The sequence below is a fragment of the Salvelinus alpinus genome, chromosome 21, assembly GCF_045679555.1.
Source record: "Salvelinus alpinus chromosome 21, SLU_Salpinus.1, whole genome shotgun sequence".
Lineage (NCBI taxonomy): Eukaryota > Metazoa > Chordata > Actinopteri > Salmoniformes > Salmonidae > Salvelinus > Salvelinus alpinus.
The window spans coordinates 16,358,713-16,381,600 of NC_092106.1; the positions used below are offsets into that span (position 1 = coordinate 16,358,713).

Consider the following 22,888-nt stretch of genomic DNA (forward strand, 5'->3'; position numbering starts at 1 on the left):
GATATAGTGTTGGGCTATTTTTTTTTTATCTCGCTCACTTTCTCTCTTTCTCTCTCTCTATCATTTTACCTCAATATACAATTCGCAAGGTCAGTGAGTGCAGAAGGCAGGGCTACTGTTCTGTCATCAGTTTGTCCTCAGAGCAGCCTGCTGCGATAGAGCGCTGAGAAGTTGAGACGCCGCTGTGGCAGGGAGCTTCTTTGCATGTGTGTGAGCGTTTAGTTGAGTGCACTGGAAAGCAGAGATACAGTATGTGTGAGGCTGACTTGTGCGGACGATAAAACCGCGCAGAGGGAGATACACATTCACATTCTCTCGCCAATCATTGTGTGAGCCTGTGTGTGCATGCACTGAACGGTAGAAGCGACGTTTGACATCTGTACCGGGAGAGAAGAGAGGAGCCGCGACCAGGGCGCTCGCAAAATCGGGGATTTTTTTAACGCATCTATTTTAGATTTTTTAACGCGTGTTTTTTTACCCAGCCTCGGGAGTGCTCGAGTTCCGCGGCGGATACACACATAGCAATGACTGGACTGGCATACGTTCTCAACAATTTACCGGCTTTCTGTAATATCTCCGGGTAGCGGATAATATCCTCACCAACTACCGAGTTATACTGACAAATAAAGATACAATTGTTGTCTGGTATTGACTTTAAGATGTCTTGAGAAAAGACATTTTACAGAGAAAATGACAGTAAGTATTGGTGATGCGTTTGTTGTTATGGCTAAGCAAACCATAGGCTGGGCTATTTGCGTTACCTTCTTTCATGTCTTCTATAGGTCATCGGTCAAAATAGATATATTTAGAATAGGCTGTTTTCTGTCATTTAGACATTTTACTATAGGGCGTTTGAGGGTTAGTAGGCTATCGTTAGTACAGTGTGTGCCTGGGCTGGTTTATTTTAGGATATAGGCTGTTTTATTCAATAGCCTATAGCAGCCTAACCATGGAGGGATACACCTTTGTTATTGATATGTAGTGCAGTGTGGTCTATTGATAGGAACCCTGTCGTCAGTGTGCTGTCGTTATTTTGGTTGTCATCTGCGTTGTGAAATTGGGCGGTTCTGTCACGGCTGTTGCCGGGGGAAGTGAGGTTTTCTCCGGTGACTTTTTTTTAGGAACATTACATCATTTGAGGATGAATGACTCAGCATATGGCTATGTGCGCTCTACCTGTTTATGAAGTTGATATTTACCTGCATTAAAGGTTTGTATTAATTGGCATTAGCTGAACACAGGATATTGCACAGAGCAGTGTTTTGGGTAGCCTAAATGACACTGATTTTGGGAGAAGAGGCATGGGCGTTAAATGTAATGCCCATTTAGCCTACTAAGCAAGTGCAAAACTGTTGTTGTAGATTATTCACAATTACATACAAATTACAGGTGTTTATTATTGTGGCCAGTGTCCTCTCCAATACAATATTTAAATCCAAAACTCTCGCATCGCTGGCGGGGTGGGGTTCCTCGCAGCTGTCAATTTGCATGTATTGTGTGGCCAAATCCACCCAGTGTGTAGGCTGCGAAGTTAATCGCAGAGAGGATCAACCAAAGCGGGCCACACTGCTCCCCCGCCCAGCTGTCTGACGGGATTTCTCGCCTTCTTAATCACTTTAAATAATAAGGCTACACATTTTACACGGACTCAAATGAACCCAAAATTGTTTTAATATGATAATACAGGAACTGGAAGCGTCACTTTAATTCCGACGTGTTTGATAGGCCTAGAGCCGTTTCATTTTCTTTTAGAATAGTTATAGAGGCTACGCTACGCTCTTTTCCACCAATGGAGTCGTTGCCCTTTTAAGGACTCGCAGGTTGAGATTTAAAACGGATTCCCACCGTTTCCCCACTATAGGCTACGGTGGTAGCCTACTTCAATGGCTGGAGATTAAAGTAAGGACGCCATGATCCCTTATCCATCTTCTTATTTATAATGTGCAGAGTAGGCTAATATAAAATCGTCCTTGAATAATCGTGGAATGGCAGGAGAAATTTCGAATAACAGCGGCCGGATGGATCACTGATAGAGCCGGTGTTTTTGATGAGCATTTTGGTAAGGTTTGCTACATTGTAGCAAATTGACCGATTACACTCTTTGAAAGTCTGCGCAAGGATTCGTGACTTCATGTAGGCGATATGTCACATGTAGGCTACACAACATTCTGATCCCGAATCTTAATCATAAACGTGACTGGACTCGGAGATATGAGGGGAGGTGCAGGACGCACGCGCGTTTATGCCCCCCGCCTAGACGTCAACTAGCCTACTACGACATTGACACTACGTGCAAGCTATGAATCGGTGTGTCAACCCCCTTTTCAGATGTTGTCCTTATTAAAATAGTCCATATGTATAATATAACATCAATGTAACGAAACATTGCCATCTTGCGAGAGTGCGAGTTACAGTGAGCCACTGTTGCCAACAGCTCGACTGTTGCCAGCCTGACCCCCTCCAGATTATACTGGTTTGTCTGGGTCTGTGAGAAGAAATTAAATAATTGCTTTCCGTTACTTTTAGATTAATTTCCCCTTGAGAGGCATTAGAAGAAGACAATAATGTATGTTACCAATTGAATAACGTGTTGCAGGGTAAATCAATGTTAAAGTTTACATAGCTGGCCATATATGGATGTTACATTTTACTTTATGGGTTGGTTATGTAGGCTTCTTCTAACCCATCACTTTCTACTACATATAATAATACAATTAAATTATATCTTTACATTAAAAACCAAAGTCAATCAGGATTCAAGTCATTCCAATTAATGTTATGCCCCTCGATCATCAAGAATAGGACTTGGTAATATGGAAATATAGATTAGCAAAATTGTTTTACCTGAGCTTAACCCCAAATCTAAGGACTGGCCAGCCCTACTCTGTGGTTTATGATTTTGTTGTCATGGAGGACTGATTGGGCTCATTGATTCAAGTTGAAAAATAAATGCTGCTCTTGGAATGGCCTGCTTTGAACAGTACTAAAAAGTGCTATTTACATGTGAGAAATGAATGACATATGCTGCATTTGCTATAGGCCTCATTGTTAACCTTTTTGTTGGTGACACTTTGATATCTTGATAATATGCAGCTGTTTAAGGAGCAAATTAACAAATATTTTGGTAAAAAGCTGAGGGATGGGCCTGGATAAATGTAACCCCTCTCAGATTAATAGACAAAGCTATGGGTGCAAGGACTGATCATCCATGATATAACAATTATTGTTTTAACAATGTTATGAGGCTATACAGTGTTTGTTTACATTTACAATGTTTACGAACATTGGAGAAAAACAAGCTTATATTTTGTGTTCTCATGGAGTGTGACAATTGAACTAAGCTCATGAGGCATTTATAAATTATATTCTTCAAGAATCAATGGATATATACACTACCATTCAAAAGTTTGGGGTCACTTAGAAATGTCCTTGTTTTTGAAAGAAAAGCACATTTTGTTGTCCATTAAAATAACATCAAATTGATCAGAAATCCAGTGTAGACATTGTTAATGTTGTAAATGACTATTGTAAGTGGAAACGGCAGATTTTTTAAATGGAATATCTACATAGGCGTACAGAGGCCCATTATCAGCAACCATCTCTCCTGTGTTCCAATGGCATGTTGTGTTAGCTAATCCAAGTTTATCATTTTAAAAGGCTAATTGTTCATTAGAAAACCCTTTTCCAATGATGTTAGCACAGTTGAAAACTGTTGTCCTGATTAAAGAAGCAATAAAACTGGCCTTCTTTAGGCTAGTTGAATATCTGGAGCATCATCATTTGTGGGTTCGATTACAGGCTCAAAATGGCCAGAAACAAAGGACTTTCTTCTGAAACTCGTCAGTCTATTCTTGTTCTGGGAAATTAAGGCTATTTCATCCGAGAAATTGCCAAGAAACTGAATATCTGGTACAACACTGTGTACTACTCCCTTCACAGAACAGCGCAAGCTGGCTCTAACCAGAATAGAAAGAGGAGTGGGAGGCCCCGGTGCACAAGAGCAAGAGGACAAGTACATTAGAGTGTCTAGTTAGAGAAACAGACGCCTCACAAGTCCTCAACTGGCAGCTTCATTAAATAGTACCCGCAAAACACCAGTCTCAACGTCAACAGTGAAGAGGCGACTCCGGGATGCTGGCCTTCTAGGCAGAGTTGCAAAGACAAAGCCATATCTCAGACTGGCCAATAAAAAGAAAAGATTAAGATGGGCAAAAGAACACAGACACTGGACAAAGGAAGATTGGAAAAAAGTGTTATGGACAGACAAATCTAAGTTTGAGATGTTCGGATCACAAAGAAGAACATTCGTGAGACGCAGAAAAAATGAAAGATGCTGGAGGAGTGTTTGACGTCATCTGTCAAGCATGGTGGAGGCAATGTGATGGTCTGGGGGTGCTTTGGTGGTGGTAAAGTGGGAGATTTGTACAGGGTAAAAGGGATCTTGAAGAAGGAAGGCTATCGCTCCATTTTGCAACGCCATGCCTTACCCAGTGGACGGCGCTTAATTGGAGCCAATTTCCTCCTACAACAGGACAATGACCCAAAGCACAGCTCCAAACTATGCAATAACTATTTAGGGAAGAAGCAGTCAGCTGGTATTCTGTCTATAATGGAGTGGCCAGCACAGTCACCGGATCTCAACCTTATTGAGCTGTTGTGGGAGCAGCTTGACCATATGCTACGTAAGAAGTGCCCATCAAGCCAATCCAATTGGAAGCATAGGGTGAAATCTCTTCAGATTACCTCAACAAATGAACAACTAGAATGCCAAATGTCTGCAAGGCTGTAATTGCTGCAAATTGAGGATTATTTGACGAAAGCAAAGTTTGAAGCACACAATTATTATTTCAATTTAAAATCATTATTTATAACCTTGTCAACGTCTTGACTATATTTCCTATTCATTTTCCAACTCATTTCATGTATGTTTTCATGGAAAACAAGGAAATGTCTAAGTGACACCAAACTTTTGAACGGTAGTGTATGTGTATATATATAGATACTGTATATATATAAAAATCCAAAAATGGATGTAACAACTACAGATTCCACCTTTTTTTTAAAGCCTAACTTTTATTCCATAGGCTGGGATCCGCACTATGTAGCTGTTGCAAGAGCGCATTTTTCAGTGGTTGTCCACTGGTTTCGAAAACAATGTTTGATAGGCAGTTTAAACTTCTTGAATTCAACCATTATTGGGTTCAAATACACATTTAGATTTGTGAACAGCCGTCCACAACAACCACAATCCGTAAGGCGCAAATAGCTAAATGAGAGAGCAGCAGTGTGATTCACATCAATGCGCTATGTAGATATCAATGATAAGTGATATCCGTATCGCCATAGATACTGCTGTCATCCTTACCTCCAAGGGTTTATTCAAGTTGGATAATCTTTGGATGCCGACAGCAGTCGCACCATTGGAACACATAGCTTGGACTGTAGCCTATAGAAGCCTATTTCAGCTCTTTTCCCGCGATCCATCAAACACATTTGGTGTGTCATAATAGTGGTCTCTGATTTATGGTCACACTCGCTCACATTGAACAAATGTACATTTGCTCCTATTTTCAAAGCTGATTTGAATGTCATTGAGAAAACAGAGAAGATTCCCCAACATTTTTTTTGCAAACATCCTTTCTGAATTTAAAGTAATCCTCGAAGTAATCATCTAGTTTTTCAAAAGTATCTGTAATCTGATTACAATATTTTTGCTGTTTATTTAACGGATTACATGTATCGTTTTTTTGTAATCCCTTACGTGTAACGGATTACATGTATAATTTCATATGCAGGTCTGCATTTAAACTGCATATTAACTGTTATTATATATTTATAAACAGATATTTAAGATTAACTTGTGGATACCATTTGTATGTCCTTGTGTCCAGTATGAAGGAAGTTAGCGGTAGTTTCGCGAGTCAATGCTAGCTAGCGTTAGCGCAATGATTGGAAATCTATGGGTGTCTGCTAGGCATGCTACGTATCCCTTTATGATAAATCTTTACCGAATGTGGTTGGGGGAAAAAGTGTTACTGGTGAGGTGTTTGTCTATGTTGGTGGTTGCATTGATTGTTTTTAATGTCAGGGTATGCAAATTATATTCAAATGTATGACACTCATTTAATCAACACTTTATGAGTCCCATTCTTTGGTGTATTTCAAAACTAACTGGCCACAAGAAAAAAAATCCTCTTGATGGACAATAATCATCATCAATCAATAACTCTTAGTGTGTTGGATGCGCAACAATGTGTTTTTCCGGTTGTGACTCTGAATAAGTTCCTGCTGCTTGTTTTTCATGAACTTTTTAAAGTGATGCCAGGCGCTATGTTAATGCAGCCGATGAAAAAAGAGGTGAAAACACTCAAAGAGGTTCAGGTCACGCTGAGATTTGTGGAGGCCCATAAACAAGACGGGCATTTTCATTAAGTTGGTAATCAATCAGACAGTGATTGCTCTGGCACTGGACAACAACAGCAACACACACTGTGCCTCACACTGCAGACAGTCAAGGTCAGACAGCCACCCTGGACTCATCTGTTTTAAGTCACTCACAGCCACTGCAATGTATACTATATATAGAGCCATGGCACAATGTCAGCCAGTGTCATTCACCTCTGGACGATTGGAGAAAGAGATTGGTAATACTTACATTGACCAATATTGTTGGGATGACTTTGCCAAAGACACAGATAAGGAAATACAACACAGCTTGTGGCATCTTTGAGAAGATGTGTGTAATATGTGATGATAGGATAAATCACTCTCTCTCTCTCTCTCTCTCTCTCTCTCTCTCTCTCTCTCTCTCTCTCTCTCTCTCTCTCTCTCTCTCTCTCTCTCTCTCTCTGGTTCAGCTGTCACGATGCAAACCTCAGATATGAATAAACAGAAGAAGTAGAGAGTGAGTCTGGGAGGAGAGGAGAGAGTGCGTCAGAGAGGGACTGAAACGGTGCCAAGGAAATGAATGTAGAGGAAGGAAGTTCTACCAGGAAGTGTTTTGTGGTTGTTGGTCTCAAACCACAACAGTAATCTCTGTGTGCACACTTCCCTAAATTCTCTGTTTGTGTGTCTTTCTCTTCCTCTCCCCCCTCCCTCTCTCTCTTTCAACCTCTATCTTTCTCTCACTATTATAAATTCTCTTTCCAACTCTCATTCTTTCTTACTTCTATTTTGATATATTTTTCTCCATTCCTTCTCTCTCCCGCCTTTCTCTCCATCCCTCTTTCTCCCGCCTTTCTCTCCATCCCTCTTTCTCCCTCTGTTGCAGGACTACCGGGAGGATGGCATGGACTTGGGGAGCGACGCCTCCAGTCGCTCCAGCTCCGAGTCCAACTCCAACAAGGTGACACCCTGTTCTCCCTCCTTAGACCTGGCATGCCTGGCAGACTACAAGTCTTCCCCTTCCCTGGAACTGGCAACCCTAGATGACTACAAATCCTCCCCATCTTTGGAACTGGCAACCTTAGAAGAGGACTACAAATCCTCTCCCTCCATGGATCTGGCAACCCTGGAGGATGAGGACTATGAGGAGGATGAGGACTACCAGGAGTACAAGAAGAAGGTGATCGAGGAGTGGAAGAGCGAGTACGGGGACGACTACAGCTCCCAGCAGCCCCGTGGCCAGGAGGAGGGTGGAGTTGTGGGGGGGATAGGGGCACCTGGCGGAGGCTTCAGGAAGCCAGTGAACAGCCGCAGCCTGGCCGAGGAGTTCCAGGATGTGAAACCTCCACCCCTTCCTACTCACAGTGGACACACAGCCACCTTCGCTGCTGCCGTGCCTGAGGAACTGAAACAGAATGGCAACCTGATCCTGCCCCACTCCCCTACCAGGCCCCTACCCAGGGGCACGGGGGCCACCAAGCCCAGCTACAGGCGCTCCAGCCGGGGCAGAGGTGGCATTGGAGGAGGGGGTGGTGGTGGAGGAGGGGGAATAGGAGGACGGAGGGGGGGATACAGAGAGGAGGAGATTGTGGAGGAAGAGTCTCTGCCCACCATGGACTGGGCAGCTCTGGAGAGACACCTGGCGGGGCTGCAGAGCAGAGAGCAGGAGAACCAGAACCTCAATCACAACCACAGCCTGGGAAAGACCGCCTACACCTCAGTGAGTGGAGACTTTACTCGTCTGTGTGTGTGTGTGTGTGTGTGTGTGTGTGTGTGTGTGTGTGTGTGTGTGTGTGTGTGTGTGTGTGTGTGTGTGTGTGTGTGTGTGTGTGTGTGTGTGTGTGTTGTGTGTGTGTGTGTTTGTGTGTGTGTGTGTGTGTGTGTGTGTGTGTGTGTGTGTGTGTGTGTGTGTGTGTGTGTGTGTGTGTTTATGCAAGCATGTGTCAGTGTGTGCGATTTCTGTGACTTGTTTAGGGTTGGATGGTGTAGGATGAAGCATGCCAGTTGTGAGGATGTCAGTCATGGTGGGACAAATCAAGCCAGATATTGTATGAAGTGGTGCTTGAAGATCCCTCAGACATGGAAAGAGGTTGTGGGTCACTGGGCCTGTTCTATTGTTGTTTTCACAGATAGTAGAAAGCTGGTATTTATACGGGCAATAATTGCAGCAGCACAATATATCTCCAGACTCCAGGTTCTAAAGGACTCCCACCCTGCTGTGTGTGGGGGGGTTGTTGAACATGTTCACTGTCATGTTTTCCTGCTTTCTCTGTGATCCCTGAGGATTTCGTCATGTGGTAATCCAACAGTTATCTGTGTCAGGTGAACTTGGGGAATATTATGTGTGTGCAGGAATGCTGGGATAAGGAGAGATTAGTGGGGTAATGTGGCACTAAGCTATGTGTTGCTGCTAGCTATGTGCTGCAGACTGGAGTCCTGACTCCTGACTCCTTCTCAGCTTCCAGTCTGCTGCTGGAGGAGCATGGAAAAACACTGCAGGGCTGGACAACTCCAGTCTGGGAGGGACCAGCACTAACACAGCTAAATTGAAGACCCTGATTAGTTGGGACGTTTAATCAGGTGTGTTAGATCTGGGCTGGAGCAAAATTAAACCCTGAAGCCCCTGTTGTCCTCTCCTGGTCTACGGCCTGTGAGTATGAGGATGTGGCAGGAAACAAGACATGCCTATTAGATGGATCATTTGTTTTGGTGATTTTGTGTTTCGTCCAGCAGAGGGTGCTGTTGCAGTGTCTTATGGATCCCCGCTACAGGATTTCAGATCCACAGGCTACATCCTGGTCTGGCACTGGCAGGATGACAGGCTGCATATTGGACTTATTTTTTACATGACGCCAACCAGGCACAGAGAAGGTTCCTTCGGATGAATGTTTTATGGTTGATTGTCAGCTTGTGGGTAGGTGTGAAGAGGGCTGGGCGATGTGGTTATAGAGTATGCTCTAATCTTGTCAAATCTGACCCACACACTGTTTGTTGCTTATTGAGGTCAGCACTTTTGAGTCACTCTTGTTTAAATTTGTGTGTGCTTGAGTTTGTCTATTTGTCTGTTGCGTGCGTGCGTGCGTGCGTGCATGCGTGTGTGTGTGTGGTCTGAGAGCCGGAGAGCACTGGGAGAGAGAGAGAGAAGAGAGGAGAGAGCACTCTCCTTTGGCATCCTAACGCCCAGCCCTCTCCTCTCAGTCCTAACAGACAATAGCTGCTGCTGCTGTCTTTGTGTGACCGTCCTGGAGGCCTCTTTATCTCCCTAAGGCATGTCTGGAATGTGGGAGGGAGAGGGGGAGGACAGAGCGGAAGAAAGGGTGAGAGATGTTATCTCCAGTACCATGCTGTATCTACAGTATGGGTAATCTGCTTGCGTCAATATTCATTACCTGGTCAGCTCATGGTATTGTCGAGGCCTTCTATGGGAGAAGTCTGCCTCCCTCCACCTAACTCTGTCTCTCTTTGGGATAAGGGTCCGGGCAGGGGTAAGAATGCCATAGTACTTTGAGGATAGTAGTGGTTGTCAGTGGTGATTTTAGCATGTAAATCTTGGTGGGGCAAAGTCAACCAATTTGTTTAGATGCATGCCAGCAAAGCCACTACACATCATTTATTAATTTATTAGACCTATGTGGTCTAAAACGGACGGAAAATACAATCACGAGGATCCACTTTTATAGACAATATACCGCTCTAGAAAGAGACTTCCTGACCTGGAGTTCAGAGTTGGATGACCGTTCAGAATGTACAGTATATACACACACACACACACACACACACACACACTTGGTTTGCATAAGGTTTAGTAACACAGGGCATACTGATAACACCTACAGTTTCTAGACCTTCTCCCTAGACTTAGTATAGTAGGCCTTGGAATGGTGATGTCTCTGCATAGATAAGGAATAGGAAATAGCTGTGTAATCCCGACTGAGCTCCGAGGAGAGATATCAGAGCGGAGACGAGGGTTGGACTGAAACAAGCTCATTTCCTGTTTGAATTCCAACATCCGGAGCATTTCTGCCATTTCCCAACATGGGAATGTCATTGGGATTCACAGATCCAGGATACTGTGAGAGGATGAAGACATGTCTTTATTAGAGGGGATGTCTGGTGGGAAGGGAAGGGGATGGGAGAGGATGAAGACATGTCTTTATTAGAGGGATGTCTGGTGGGAAGGGACGGGGATGGGAGAGGATGAAGACATGTCTTTATTAGAGGGATGTCTGGTGGGAAGGGACGGGGATGGGAGAGGATGAAGACATGTCTTTATTAGAGGGATGTCTGGTGGGACGGGACGGGGATGGGAGAGGATGAAGACATGTCTTTATTAGAGGGGATGTCTGGTGGGACGGGACGGGGATGGGAGAGGATGAAGACATGTCTTTATTAGAGGGGATGTCTGGTGGGAAGGGGATGTGAGAGGATGAAGACATGTCTTTATTAGAGGGGATGTCTGGTGGGAAGGGGATGGGAGAGGATGAAGACATGTCTTTATTAGAGGGGATGTCTGGTGGGAAGGGGATGGGAGAGGATGAAGACATGTCTTTATTAGAGGGGATGTCTGGTGGGAAGGGGATGTGAGAGGATGAAGACATGTCTTTATTAGAGGGATGTCTGGTGGGAAGGGGATGGGAGAGGATGAAGACATGTCTTTATTAGAGGGATGTCTGGTGGGAAGGGACGGGGATGGGAGAGGATGAAGACATGTCTTTATTAGAGGGGATGTCTGGTGGGACGGGAAGGGGATGGGAGAGGATGAAGACATGTCTTTATTAGAGGGGATGTCTGGTGGGACGGGAAGGGGATGTGAGAGGATGAAGACATGTCTTTATTAGAGGGGATGTCTGGTGGGACGGGAAGGGGATGGGAGAGGATGAAGACATGTCTTTATTAGAGGGGATGTCTGGTGGGAAGGGAAGGGGATGGGAGAGGATGAAGACATGTCTTTATTAGAGGGATGTCTGGTGGGAAGGGACGGGGATGGGAGAGGATGAAGACATGTCTTTATTAGAGGGATGTCTGGTGGGAAGGGACGGGGATGGGAGAGGATGAAGACATGTCTTTATTAGATGGGATATCTGGTGGGACGGGACGGGGATGGGAGAGGATGAAGACATGTCTTTATTAGATGGGATGTCTGATGGGACGGGACGGGGATGTGAGAGGGCTTCTAACATGTTGTTAAATTTTTTGACATCAACTCATGCGAACCACCAGCCAGACGGAGGGGGGAGAGGGGTGGGGGAGGCCAGCATGGATGGGTTTGGGGTCCTCTGTGGTTTTACACCTCAGAAGATCCTCCGAAAGAGCTGGGCTTTTAGGAGGACTGGAGGTAGGGGTGTACATATTGTTCATGCAGATAGACAATATGTATTTTGATGTGTTATCTACAGTTTGCCACATCGACATATGCCAGCTACTTGTACTGAACCTCAGCTACGATAGTAAGACCAGACCCTGGGCTAGTCACACACACACCGGTCCCTTAGGTGTGTCCTCTTCCTGCTAGCCGGTCTGACGTTGTCATGGCAACCGTCTCCACAGTGTTTTGCCGGCTGGCTGGGAGAGGAAGTGTTGATTAATGGGACTGGCTGTGTGCTGCTACGGTATGGCCACCGATCAGTCTGCCAGCCTGCCTGCTGCCCGTACACCACAGAGCCAGTCGGTCTGTTTCTGTGTGACTCTGTACTATTGGAACTATGAACCCCTGTGTTTAGCTGGTGTGTTTAGTTACGGGAGACCAGGGGTAGCATTTCCACTCTCTAACATCTCCCTCTTCCCTCTGGATCTTGGTTAGAAAGAATTTGCGGTGAGGAGGTTGAGGGGTGAGGTGACCTTTATATAATGAAGGCCTAACAGGGTCTGGAGGCACGTGGCAGTTAGGGGCCCCTACCCGTCCGCTCCCCCCAAACCAAAACAACACTGTTATCCTTCATAACCAGGGCCGAGGTGAAATATTCAGAGAAGGCCTGTGTGCTTCAGAGGCTGTGAAATAATTTACCTCATAGGAAAGGTACTTTAATACACACGTCTATATTTAACACTACATTTACATTTGTAAAGGCCTATAGGACACTCATGTCTGAGAAAATATATACATTTATTCAGACACACACACACAGATCCAGTCGTACCCTGTGGGTAGACGGTGTGCTCTGTAGTGAAGCTATGTTGTGACATGCAGCACCCCTCCCATCACTCACATACCAATGGAGGAGCAGAGTGATAGGGAGGGAGGAGCTCAGCCTGAAGCTATATAAATATATACACACACATACACTACCGGTCAAACGTTTTAGAACGCCTACTGATTCAAGGGTTTTTCTTTATTTTGACTATTTTCTACATTGTAGAATAATAGTGAAGACATCAAAACTATGAAATAACACATATGGAATCATGTAGTAACCAAAAAAAGTGTTAAACAAAATCAAAATATATTTTATATTTGAGATTCTTCAAATAGCCACCCTTTGCCTGGATAACATGTCTTCACTTTTGTTCTACAATGTAGAAATATTAAAAATAACGAAAAACCCTTGAATGAGTAGGTGTTCTAAAACTTTTGACTGGTACTGTACACCATATATGCAAGTCTGCACGCACACACATGTAAAGTATTCTGTGCAACATGGCTCAGCATGTGTTCTAACTTCAGTTTTGTGTGACACACACATACATACACACACACACACACACACACACACACACACACACACACACACACACACACACACACACACACACACACACACACACACACACACACACACACACACACAATCATACTTGTACATATTTTCCAATGAATGTGCCTTTGAGCTAAATCCCTCAGCATGTATTGCAAGTATCAGCATGAGGCTAGCACATAGATAATAACACACAGCGACTGTTCAACATGCAAACACACGTTTCTGTCTGTTTGTGTCTCTGCATGTGTAGCAACATATGTCACAGGACTCACATCCATATCAGATCAGCACACACCAAGGAATTGAATATGCACACACATTTGTACTAACTAATACATCCAGGTGAGTGTTAAAAAATAATGCACATTGACTTGACAACACACCACATACATCTACCCACATGCACGGATACACACATTTCTGGCAGGGCAGGCAGCATGAGTGTGTTTCCCTATCAGGTTTTAGCTCAGGATCAGAGGACAGATAAAAACACCAGCATTTACCATTGACCCTGTTAGATCAGCTGCCTGTGGCTGACTAAAGTAATGGAAAGACAACATTACAGGGACATTTTCTTCAAGCTGTCGCTATCTACCAGCATGCAGGAGAAACACAGCCTGAATCAACAGAGGAAGAGTGGAACAAGCTGTCCTAGATAAGCTCACATGGCTGAGGAAACAGAAGTATGTGACAGAGAGAGCGTGTTGAAGCAAGGGAAGAGGTAGCGGTGGAGAATAGAGCAGTAGAAGGGAGAGAGACTTGAAGGGCTTGCCTTCTCGCCATCTTTTTGTCTGTGTCTTCCTATCTCTCTCTCTCTGTTTGGAAACTGTGATTATGTGGTAGTTGTTTTGTGTCTGAACCCTGCCCTGAGCACTCCAGTACTAACCACTACCCTCAGACTGCAGTCAGCCCTGTGCCACGTTGAGAGAGAGAGAAAGAGAGAGAGAGAGAGAGAGAGAGAGAGAGAGAGAGAGAGAGAGAGAGAGAGAGAGAGAGAGAGAGAGAGAGAGAGAGAGAGAGAGGCGGGGGGAGAAGATTGTAGGATAAGAGAAGTCATAGAGGATATACAGAATCACAAGCAGTCATACAGGATATACAGAATCACAAGCAGTCATAGAGGATATACAGAATCACAAGCAGTCATAGAGGATATACAGAACCACAAGCAGTCATAGAGGATATATAGAATCACAAGCAGTCATAGAGGATATACAGAACCACAAGCAGTCATAGAGGATATATAGAACCACAAGCAGTCATAGAGGTTATACAGAATCACAAGCAGTCATAGAGGATATATAGAATCACAAGCAGTCATAGAGGATATATAGAATCACAAGCAGTCATAGAGGATATACAGAATCACAAGCAGTCATAGAGGATATACAGAACCACAAGCAGTCATAGAGGATATATAGAATCACAAGCAGTCATAGAGGATATATAGAACCACAAGCAGTCATAGAGGATATATAGAATCACAAGCAGTCATAGAGGATATATAGAACCACAAGCAGTCATAGAGGATATATAGAATCACAAGCAGTCATAGAGGATATATAGAACCACAAGCAGTCATAGAGGATATATAGAACCACAAGCAGTCATAGAGGATATATAGAATCACAAGCAGTCATAGAGGATATACAGAATCCCAAGCAGTCATAGAGGATATATAGAACCACAAGCAGTCATAGAGGATATATAGAATCACAAGCAGTCATAGAGGTTATACAGAATCACAAGCAGTCATAGAGGATATATAGAATCACAAGCAGTCATAGAGGATATATAGAACCACAAGCAGTCATAGAGGATATAGAGAATCACAAGCAGTCATAGAGGATATACAGAATCCCAAGCAGTCATAGAGGATATATAGAACCACAAGCAGTCATAGAGGATATATAGAATCACAAGCAGTCATAGAGGTTATACAGAATCACAAGCAGTCATAGAGGATATATAGAATCACAAGCAGTCATAGAGGATATATAGAACCACAAACAGTCATAGAGGATATATAGAATCACAAGCAGTCATAGAGGATATATAGAATCACAAGCAGTCATAGAGGATATATAGAACCACAAGCAGTCATAGAGGATATATAGAATCACAAGCAGTCATAGAGGATATATAGAATCACAAGCAGTCATAGAGGATATATAGAATCACAAGCAGTCATAGAGGATATATAGAATCACAAGCAGTCATAGAGGATATATAGAATCACAAGCAGTCATAGAGGATATATAGAACCACAAGCAAAACACTGGGGAATGATGATAGAGTGGGAGGAAATATGGAGAGGGGGGCAAAAGAAAGAATGGAAGTTGGAGGAAGACTGGGAAGAGTGGTAGTGATGAGAGGGTTAAACTGATAGAGAGAGAGAGATGAAGTGATATAGGGAGATAGGGCAGCAGAGTGTGGATAGGCTAGGACCAGAGGGAGGGTGGGAAGGAGGGATAGGTCCAGACCAGGGGAGGACTAGGGGGGGTTAGGGGTGGGCAGGGCCATGACCAGGTGCTGGGGTTCCGGTGACTGGTTCAGCCCCCAAGCGTCTGGGACTCTACCTAACCCGCCTGTGTGTGTCAGTACCCGCTCCAGCACGCCCGGCCTCCTACACAACTCTCACACACACTCCTCACACACTCGCGCTGTGAGCAGACAGTGCTGTCCAGGGTTTAAAGTCGGACCGTTTTCTCTCTCTCCTGCTGTCGCTCTACAGATGTGTATCTTACTGCTTCAAGGTTCTGCTTTTTCTCTACTTTTCCTCTGAGATCACCAGCGGCTGGGAAGATAGTTTTTTTATTAGTGAAGGAGTTTGCAGCTCAACCTTGGATTCCACACAGCAAGTTGGGCAGTACACCCAGGTAAACACAGTACACAGTACACACAGTACACACAGGGTAGTACACCCAGGTAAACACAGTACACAGTACACACAGTACACACAGGGTAGTACCCCCAGGTAAACACAATACACAGTACACACAGGGTAGTACACCCAGGTAAACACAGTACACAGTACACAGTACACTCAGGTAAACACAGTACACAGTACACACAGTACACGCAGGGCAGTACACCCAGGTAAACACAGTACACAGTACACACAGTACACGCAGGGCAGTACACCCAGGTAAACACAGTACACAGTACACACAGTACACGCAGGGCAGTACACCCAGGTAAACACAGTACACAGTACACAGTACACGCAGGGTAGTACACTCAGGTAAACACAGTACACAATACACACAGTACACACAGGGCAGTACACCCAGGTAAACACAGTACACGCAGGGCAGTACACCCAGGTAAACACAGTACACAGTACACGCATTGCAGTACACTCAGGTAAACACAGTACACAGTACACAGTACACGCAGGGCAGTACACTCAGGTAAACACAGTACACAGTACACACAGTACACGCAGTGTAGTACACTCAGGTAAACACAGTACACAGTACACACAGTACACGCAGGGCAGTACACTCAGGTAAACACCGTACACACAGTACACTCAGGGCAGTACACTCAGGTTAACACAGTACACAGTACACTCAGGGCAGTACACTCAGGTAAAGGAACATGTCCACCTCCCATATCAGGGGTGGTCAACTTAGTTTATATATATTTTTGTACCTTTATTTAACTAGGCAAGTCAGATTAGAACACATTCTCATGTACAATGACGGTCTACCGAAAGGCAAAAGGCCTATAAACTTTGTACTTTGGGTTATAACTTGTTCTTTAGATATTTGTGTAGAAGAATATGGATTTTTCCATACAGTTTCTTTGTAAAGGACTGCAGGTATTTCTCTCTCATAGACCCACTTCAGTGATGATACAGCCCAACGTTCCATAGTACATACACAGAGTGAACGGAAAGCCTGTGTGTTTCACTATAGACCCAGCACAGAGAAAGACCTCATGCCTTTCAGTAGCCAGAGGGGTGTCTTTTTTTCTCCAGGACTGTCTGCTATGTGGCGTCTAACAAAGGGCAGGTGTGTTCTGGTCTGGAGCGCAGGAGAGGAGAGGGGGATGATCCCAGCCATGATGTGGTATTACTAGCTGGGACTCAGACTGTTCTCTCTCTCTGTCTTACTCAGAAACCACCTCTGTCATCCCATCATACCTGCCTGCACTATATTACGGCTACATTACTACCATGTGATGTTTCTTAGTCAGGGTTTGACCTGACTAAGATGCAGTTTGAACCAATATGTTGTGACAACACCGCAACGTTGTAACTCTGCGGTAATATAGTCAGTCAGGCTCTGTCCTCTCTTCTCTGTTCTGTCTGCCTGACAGTCATGACTTTGCAGTGGATACAATCAGACGTGTGTTCTGTTCAGCGAGGGGTCTATTTTAGCTGTTGGCCTGGAGCAGTGTTGTCTTGTGCTGGAGGAAATGTGCTTGAGGACTAAACCACCTGGCAGCTACAACACAGACTTAGACTGTGTCCCAATGACTTGGTTTGTCTGGTGCTAATGACGTTGGCTCTCGAACCGTGTGTGGTCAGCTCTGTGTGTGGTCAAAGAGTGTTGGAGTCAGTGGGTGGGGATCTGTGCTGTGGTCCAGCTGTTCTAACATGACCATGTGTCTGACATCACAGCCACACATCTGGACCTGACATTTACATACAAACTTTCACTGATACAATATATAGTATAACCCCCTTCACATACACCGCAGAGAGAGGGAGAGAATACTGTACACACACACACCCATACAAACACAAACACACACACAAACACCACACAAATAGAACAACAAATGGAAACAAAGAGGTTGCAGGAAAGTTGCAGAGTCATCAGGTTTGGGTCTGGTGTAAGCGGCTAGACAGGACTGGCACAGGAAACACACACACAATCGCATCTGCTGGCAATAGATTTAAAAGTGCAGTACTATCAGTGGTGGTCTCGATGACCCCACCTATTAATGACACACACTCACACAGCTTGACTGGTCTTCCCTTCCTTCTACATTCAAGCTATCTCCCGGGGCATCAGTTCAGTGTGCACCACATAGCCTAGATAGATGAATGGTTATATCACCTGGATAAGCAGTTAGACCCAAGTCTAGGCCACCTTTAGAGATGAGTCTAGCTGTGTAGTCTCTGACCCTACCAGATGTCTGTGGCCAGACATACAGCGTAGGGTTGAAGGTCAGGGTAGAGCAGGACAATCCCTACACCTGACCCTGAGAGGAATGGTATGTCCTCTCCTGTGTGGATGATGGTGTGATGTCATCAAGGCGAGCCAGCTGCAGTGCGGAGGCCCGGTCGATGTGGAGGGAGATTGCAACGCTGGAGACATGGGGAGTGTGGGTAGAGATGGACGGACAGCAATGACTGTGCTGGAAAAGGATAGCCCAGAGCTACACATTCCATCAGCGTCTCTCAGCGTGCACATACACACACACTCACACCCTTCCTCTGATTTAATCACTGTGAGTCACTGAGCTCCTAGAGAGAGCAGAGAGGTGTGGAGCTGTTCACTTATAAGTCTAAATGTAGATATACAGTACAAACTACCAGCATACCCAACAGAGAAATGCCTACCTTTTTACTAACCACTCACCTACCCTTGACCCAATGTATTGTAACTAGATCCTCCACCCTACTGTAAACTCTCCCTCCAGCCAAATACCCGTTACCCCGGCCCCCACCTTTTCTCCAGTTCCACCCTAGACTCTTAGAACCAAAGGTGCTATCTAGAACCAGTAAGGGTTATTTGGCTGTAGAACACTTTTGGTTCAAGGTAGAACCATTTTGGTTCGAGGTAGAACCCTCTGTGAAACAGGTTCTACATGGAGAGGGTTCTACATGGAACACAAAACAGTTCTACCTGGAACCAGAAAGGGTTCTACCTGAAACCAAAAAGGGTTCTCCTATGGGGGCAGCCAAGTGTACTGTTTTCCACCTGGTTCTCTGCCCTCCCTGTCTCCCCCTTTCTCCCAGTCCTGTTAATGGCTAATTGTATTTTTCCTCACGCTGTCAGAGTACATTACGGCCCACTGTTCTCAGAACAAGCAGAATACAGCAGGAGACCATTTTCTCTGCCTCTCCCGCCTCCCCTTCTCCCCCTAAGAAAATGTGGGCTGGGAGGATGAAAGGGTGGAGCGGCTGTGAGTGGCAGAGCATAGTGCGGAGGAAATGGGGATTTATGTTGCCGTTAAGAGCTGATTTATAGCTCTGTATCACTCAACTTTCTGCACAGTCACTGCAAACCAAAGAGAGGGAGAGAGAGAGAGGGAGAGAGGGAGAGAGAGAGGGAGAGAGAGAGAGAGAGAGAGAGTACTGTTTTACAGCTTGAAAGAGAGAGGGAGGTACCATAGATTAACATCACAAAATATGAAAGAGAGAAAGAGCAAGGCCCTGTAGCTTTATAGCATGGAAAATGAAAGAGAAAAGCAGAGGGAGAGAATAGCAGCATGGTTTTAGCTCAAAGACAGAGTTGAAACAGCCATCCATCACCTTGCTGTCAGTGGGTATTACACTAGAACAAAGGGCAGAGTCAGGCACAGTGGTTTGTGTGTGTTTGTTCTCTCTCTCTGCCCCCCCCCCCCCCCCCATCTCAATTCAATTTAAGGCCTTTATTGGCATGGGAGACATGTGTTAACATTGCCAAAGCAAGTGAAGTAGATGATATACAAAAGTGAAATAAACAATAAAAATGAACAGTAAACATTACACTCACAAAAGTTCCAAAAGAATAAAGACATTACAAATGTCATATTACGTATATATACAGTGTTGTAACGATGTGCAAATGGTTAAAGTACAAAAGGGAAAATAAATAAGCATAAATATGGGTTGTATTTACAATTGTGTTTGTTCTTCACTGGTTGCCCTTTTCTTGTGGCAACAGGTCACAAATCTTACTGCTGTGATGGCACACTGTGGTATTTCACCCAGTAGATATGGGAGTTTATCAAAATTGGATTTGTTTTCGAATTCTCTGTGGATCTGTGTAATCTGAGGGAAATATGTGTCTCTAATATGGCCATTCATTGGGCAGGAGGTTAGGAAGTGCAGCTCAGTTTCCACCTCATTTTGTGAGCAGTGTGCACATTGCCTGTATTCTCTTGAGAGCCAGGTCTGCCTACGGCGGTCTTTCGCAATAGCAAGGGTATGCTCACTGAGTCTGTACATAGTCAAAGCTTTCCTTAAGTTTGGGTCAGTCATAGTCTCTCTCTCTCCCTTTCCCTTCCTCCTCTATGAGCAGCCATGGGTGGATCGCTGCGGTGCTGGTGAATTGGTTGGGTTGTCTGTGTTAGATTACAGTGCATTGTGTGTGTGAGTGTGTGTGTGAGTGTGAGTGTGAGTGAGTGTGAGTGTGAGTGAGTGTGAGTGTGAGTGTGTGTGAGTGTGAGTGTGCGTGTGCGTGTGCGTGTGAGTGTGCGTGTGTGTGTGTGTGTGTGTGTGTGTGTCTCTGAGCTGAGCTGAGGTGGCCTGAGAACCAGGCACTAGGCAGGGGCTCCCAACTGGGTCCGCTTATACCAGGCTAAAAATAAAAGTCCTGTTCAGAGCAGACACACACACACAGACTCTACCCCTGCCAGAATTCCTTGCTAACGCAGGGCAACTCTTTAAAGAGACGGTGTTCTTTTTTTACACACAAACTCAGGAGATGTTTTCTATCCCTGTATTTCTGTATATCTCTCTCTCTCAACACGATCTCTTGGTTTCCCTTTGAAATTTGATGCATAATGGATGATCGTCTATTTTTTACACATTTATTCCGCGTGGCTACAGGGTTAATTCCGCATGGTTACAGGGTTGAAACAGAAACAACTCAAAGGGTGTTCTGGGGGAGGTGTGGCGGGTAGTCTGGGAGACCATGAACCTTTAAACTCCTACTTCCCTGTTGTGGGATGGTTATTTGTAATGGCTCTCAATGGTATTACATGCCTATGATTGAAAACAATTGGGGGAAAAAGACAAGGAAAGAAATACCCACCAATAAACAAAAATAATACAAATAAATAAAAGAAGTCTCCTTGTAACAAAAAAATACATTAAAAAATATTTTTAATAATAAAGAAACATTTGAATAATAAAAAATAGTTTAGTCCCCCAAATAAAAAAAACAACTCAAAGGGTTAAGGTTAGGTATTAATTCCGAGTGGTTAAGGTTAGGGCTATGGTTTGGGGAAGGCTTAAAACAAAATAATTAAAAATAGCATGCTGTTTTCATCAACTATCATCAAGTATTCTCATGGATTACTAGAGCATTGTGAACTGTGGTGGCGCAGTGAGCTACTGGAAGCAGTATGCTCTGAGTTGGCGCCCAGTGCTGGCCAATCTTTTTTGTTTGTTGTGAGCCCCGACGAAGGCATATATTGACGTTCTCAGGCACTTTTCAAATCTCTCTCTCTCTCTCTCTCTCTCTCTCTCTCTCTCTCTCTCTCTCTCTCTCTCTCTCTCTCTCTCTCTCTCTCTCTCTCTCTCTCTCTCTCTCTCTCTCTGTGTGTGACTGTGTCTGTTCTTTCGTCCTCTCCCTCCATGTGTGTGACAGCATGTATATGAGGGTGGTAGCCAGGTCATAGGGAGAGCTTCATCTGTCACTGCCACACTGAACACACAGAGCAGATGCACTGTAGCCGTGACACACCCTCAACATGGCTATACAGCCTGTTGACCGGAAAGAGACATTCTGACAGACTGGCACCCAGGCTATACAGACTGACTATACAGCTTGACCATAACTTCACTACAGACTACTTGCTTTAACCTTTAATTACCAAGACTTACAAGACCACTCTGACCCTTACTCCCCAAAACCTGACTAAACAGGGAGCTCACAGGGACCATGGGAGATTCTCAATTGGTTTTGCGAACTCCTCCGTCCCCTCCTTCCCTCTTTATTGAGGAGAGGAGGGGAGGAGAGGAAACGTGGAAACAAATGCACTTGTATGAAATGATACTCTCCCTCTCCACTCACACGTCATCGGGAAAATGACATTTACAGGGGTGGAATCCCCAAATAAATGTGTAAAGTGATCAAAACACTCTCCTCGACCACTCAACCATTTATTGGTTTTCGGTTCACAGAGAAACGAGGACGGAGGAGTTGAGGTCTTTTGCCCAAATGAGAATCTCCCAAAGCAATCACTGTAGCCCACTACTAACAACATAACGAACCCACGACTGCTAATGAGGAACAAAAAAATATATTCTATTATGAGATGGAGAATCCTCTGTTATGTGTTCAATTGTGAAACCTCCATGTAGAGTGACTCTTCCAGAGACATACACATTGAGATCAATGTTCTCCGCTCTGTAGTCCTAGCTAGGCTGTAACTGAAGCCACACGATCAGAGAGAGAGGGGGAACGAGGGAGAAAGGGAGAGAGCTCATTACTGAGGAGAGTCTCAGTCAGGCTCCTCTCCTCCTGCTGAGACCTACTGGTTAAATATTCAGTGTTTTTTACGCTGACAGAAAATGTCAGCTCTCTCAAGGCATCTGTGCTCCTCTCATCCAGCTGTGAGGAAGGATGGAGGGAGGGAGGAAGCGAGGGTGGAGGGAGGGTGGGATGGAGCAAGGGTGGGATGGAGAGGGGGTGGGATGGAGAGAGGGTGGGATGGAGAGGGGGTGGGATGGAGAGAGGGTGGGATGGAGAGAGGGTGGGATGGAGAGGGGGTGGGATGGAGAGAGGGTGGGATGGAGAGAGGGTGGGATGGAGAGGGGGTGGGATGGAGAGGGGGTGGGATGGAGAGAGGGTGGGATGGAGAGAGGGTGGGATGGAGAGGGGGTGGGATGGAGAGAGGGTGGGATGGAGAGGGGGTGGGAT

At 44.9% G+C, this 22,888-nt stretch overlaps 1 protein-coding gene across 2 annotated transcripts in view; it reads left to right on the forward strand.

Moving 5' to 3' along the window:
* LOC139547913 (schwannomin-interacting protein 1) overlaps positions 1-22,888 on the forward strand; it is a 385,387-nt gene that overhangs the window by 332,845 nt on the left and 29,654 nt on the right. Inside the window, exons 1-2 of one of the 2 annotated variants that reach the window (XM_071357098.1) lie at positions 168-696; positions 7,271-8,104. In XM_071357098.1, coding sequence (XP_071213199.1) covers positions 691-696; positions 7,271-8,104 — 840 coding nt within the window. In that variant the 5' untranslated portion in view covers positions 168-690. Of the gene's footprint in view, positions 1-167; positions 697-7,270; positions 8,105-22,888 lie in introns of those variants that run through there. The other variant, XM_071357097.1, reaches the window with a different exon arrangement.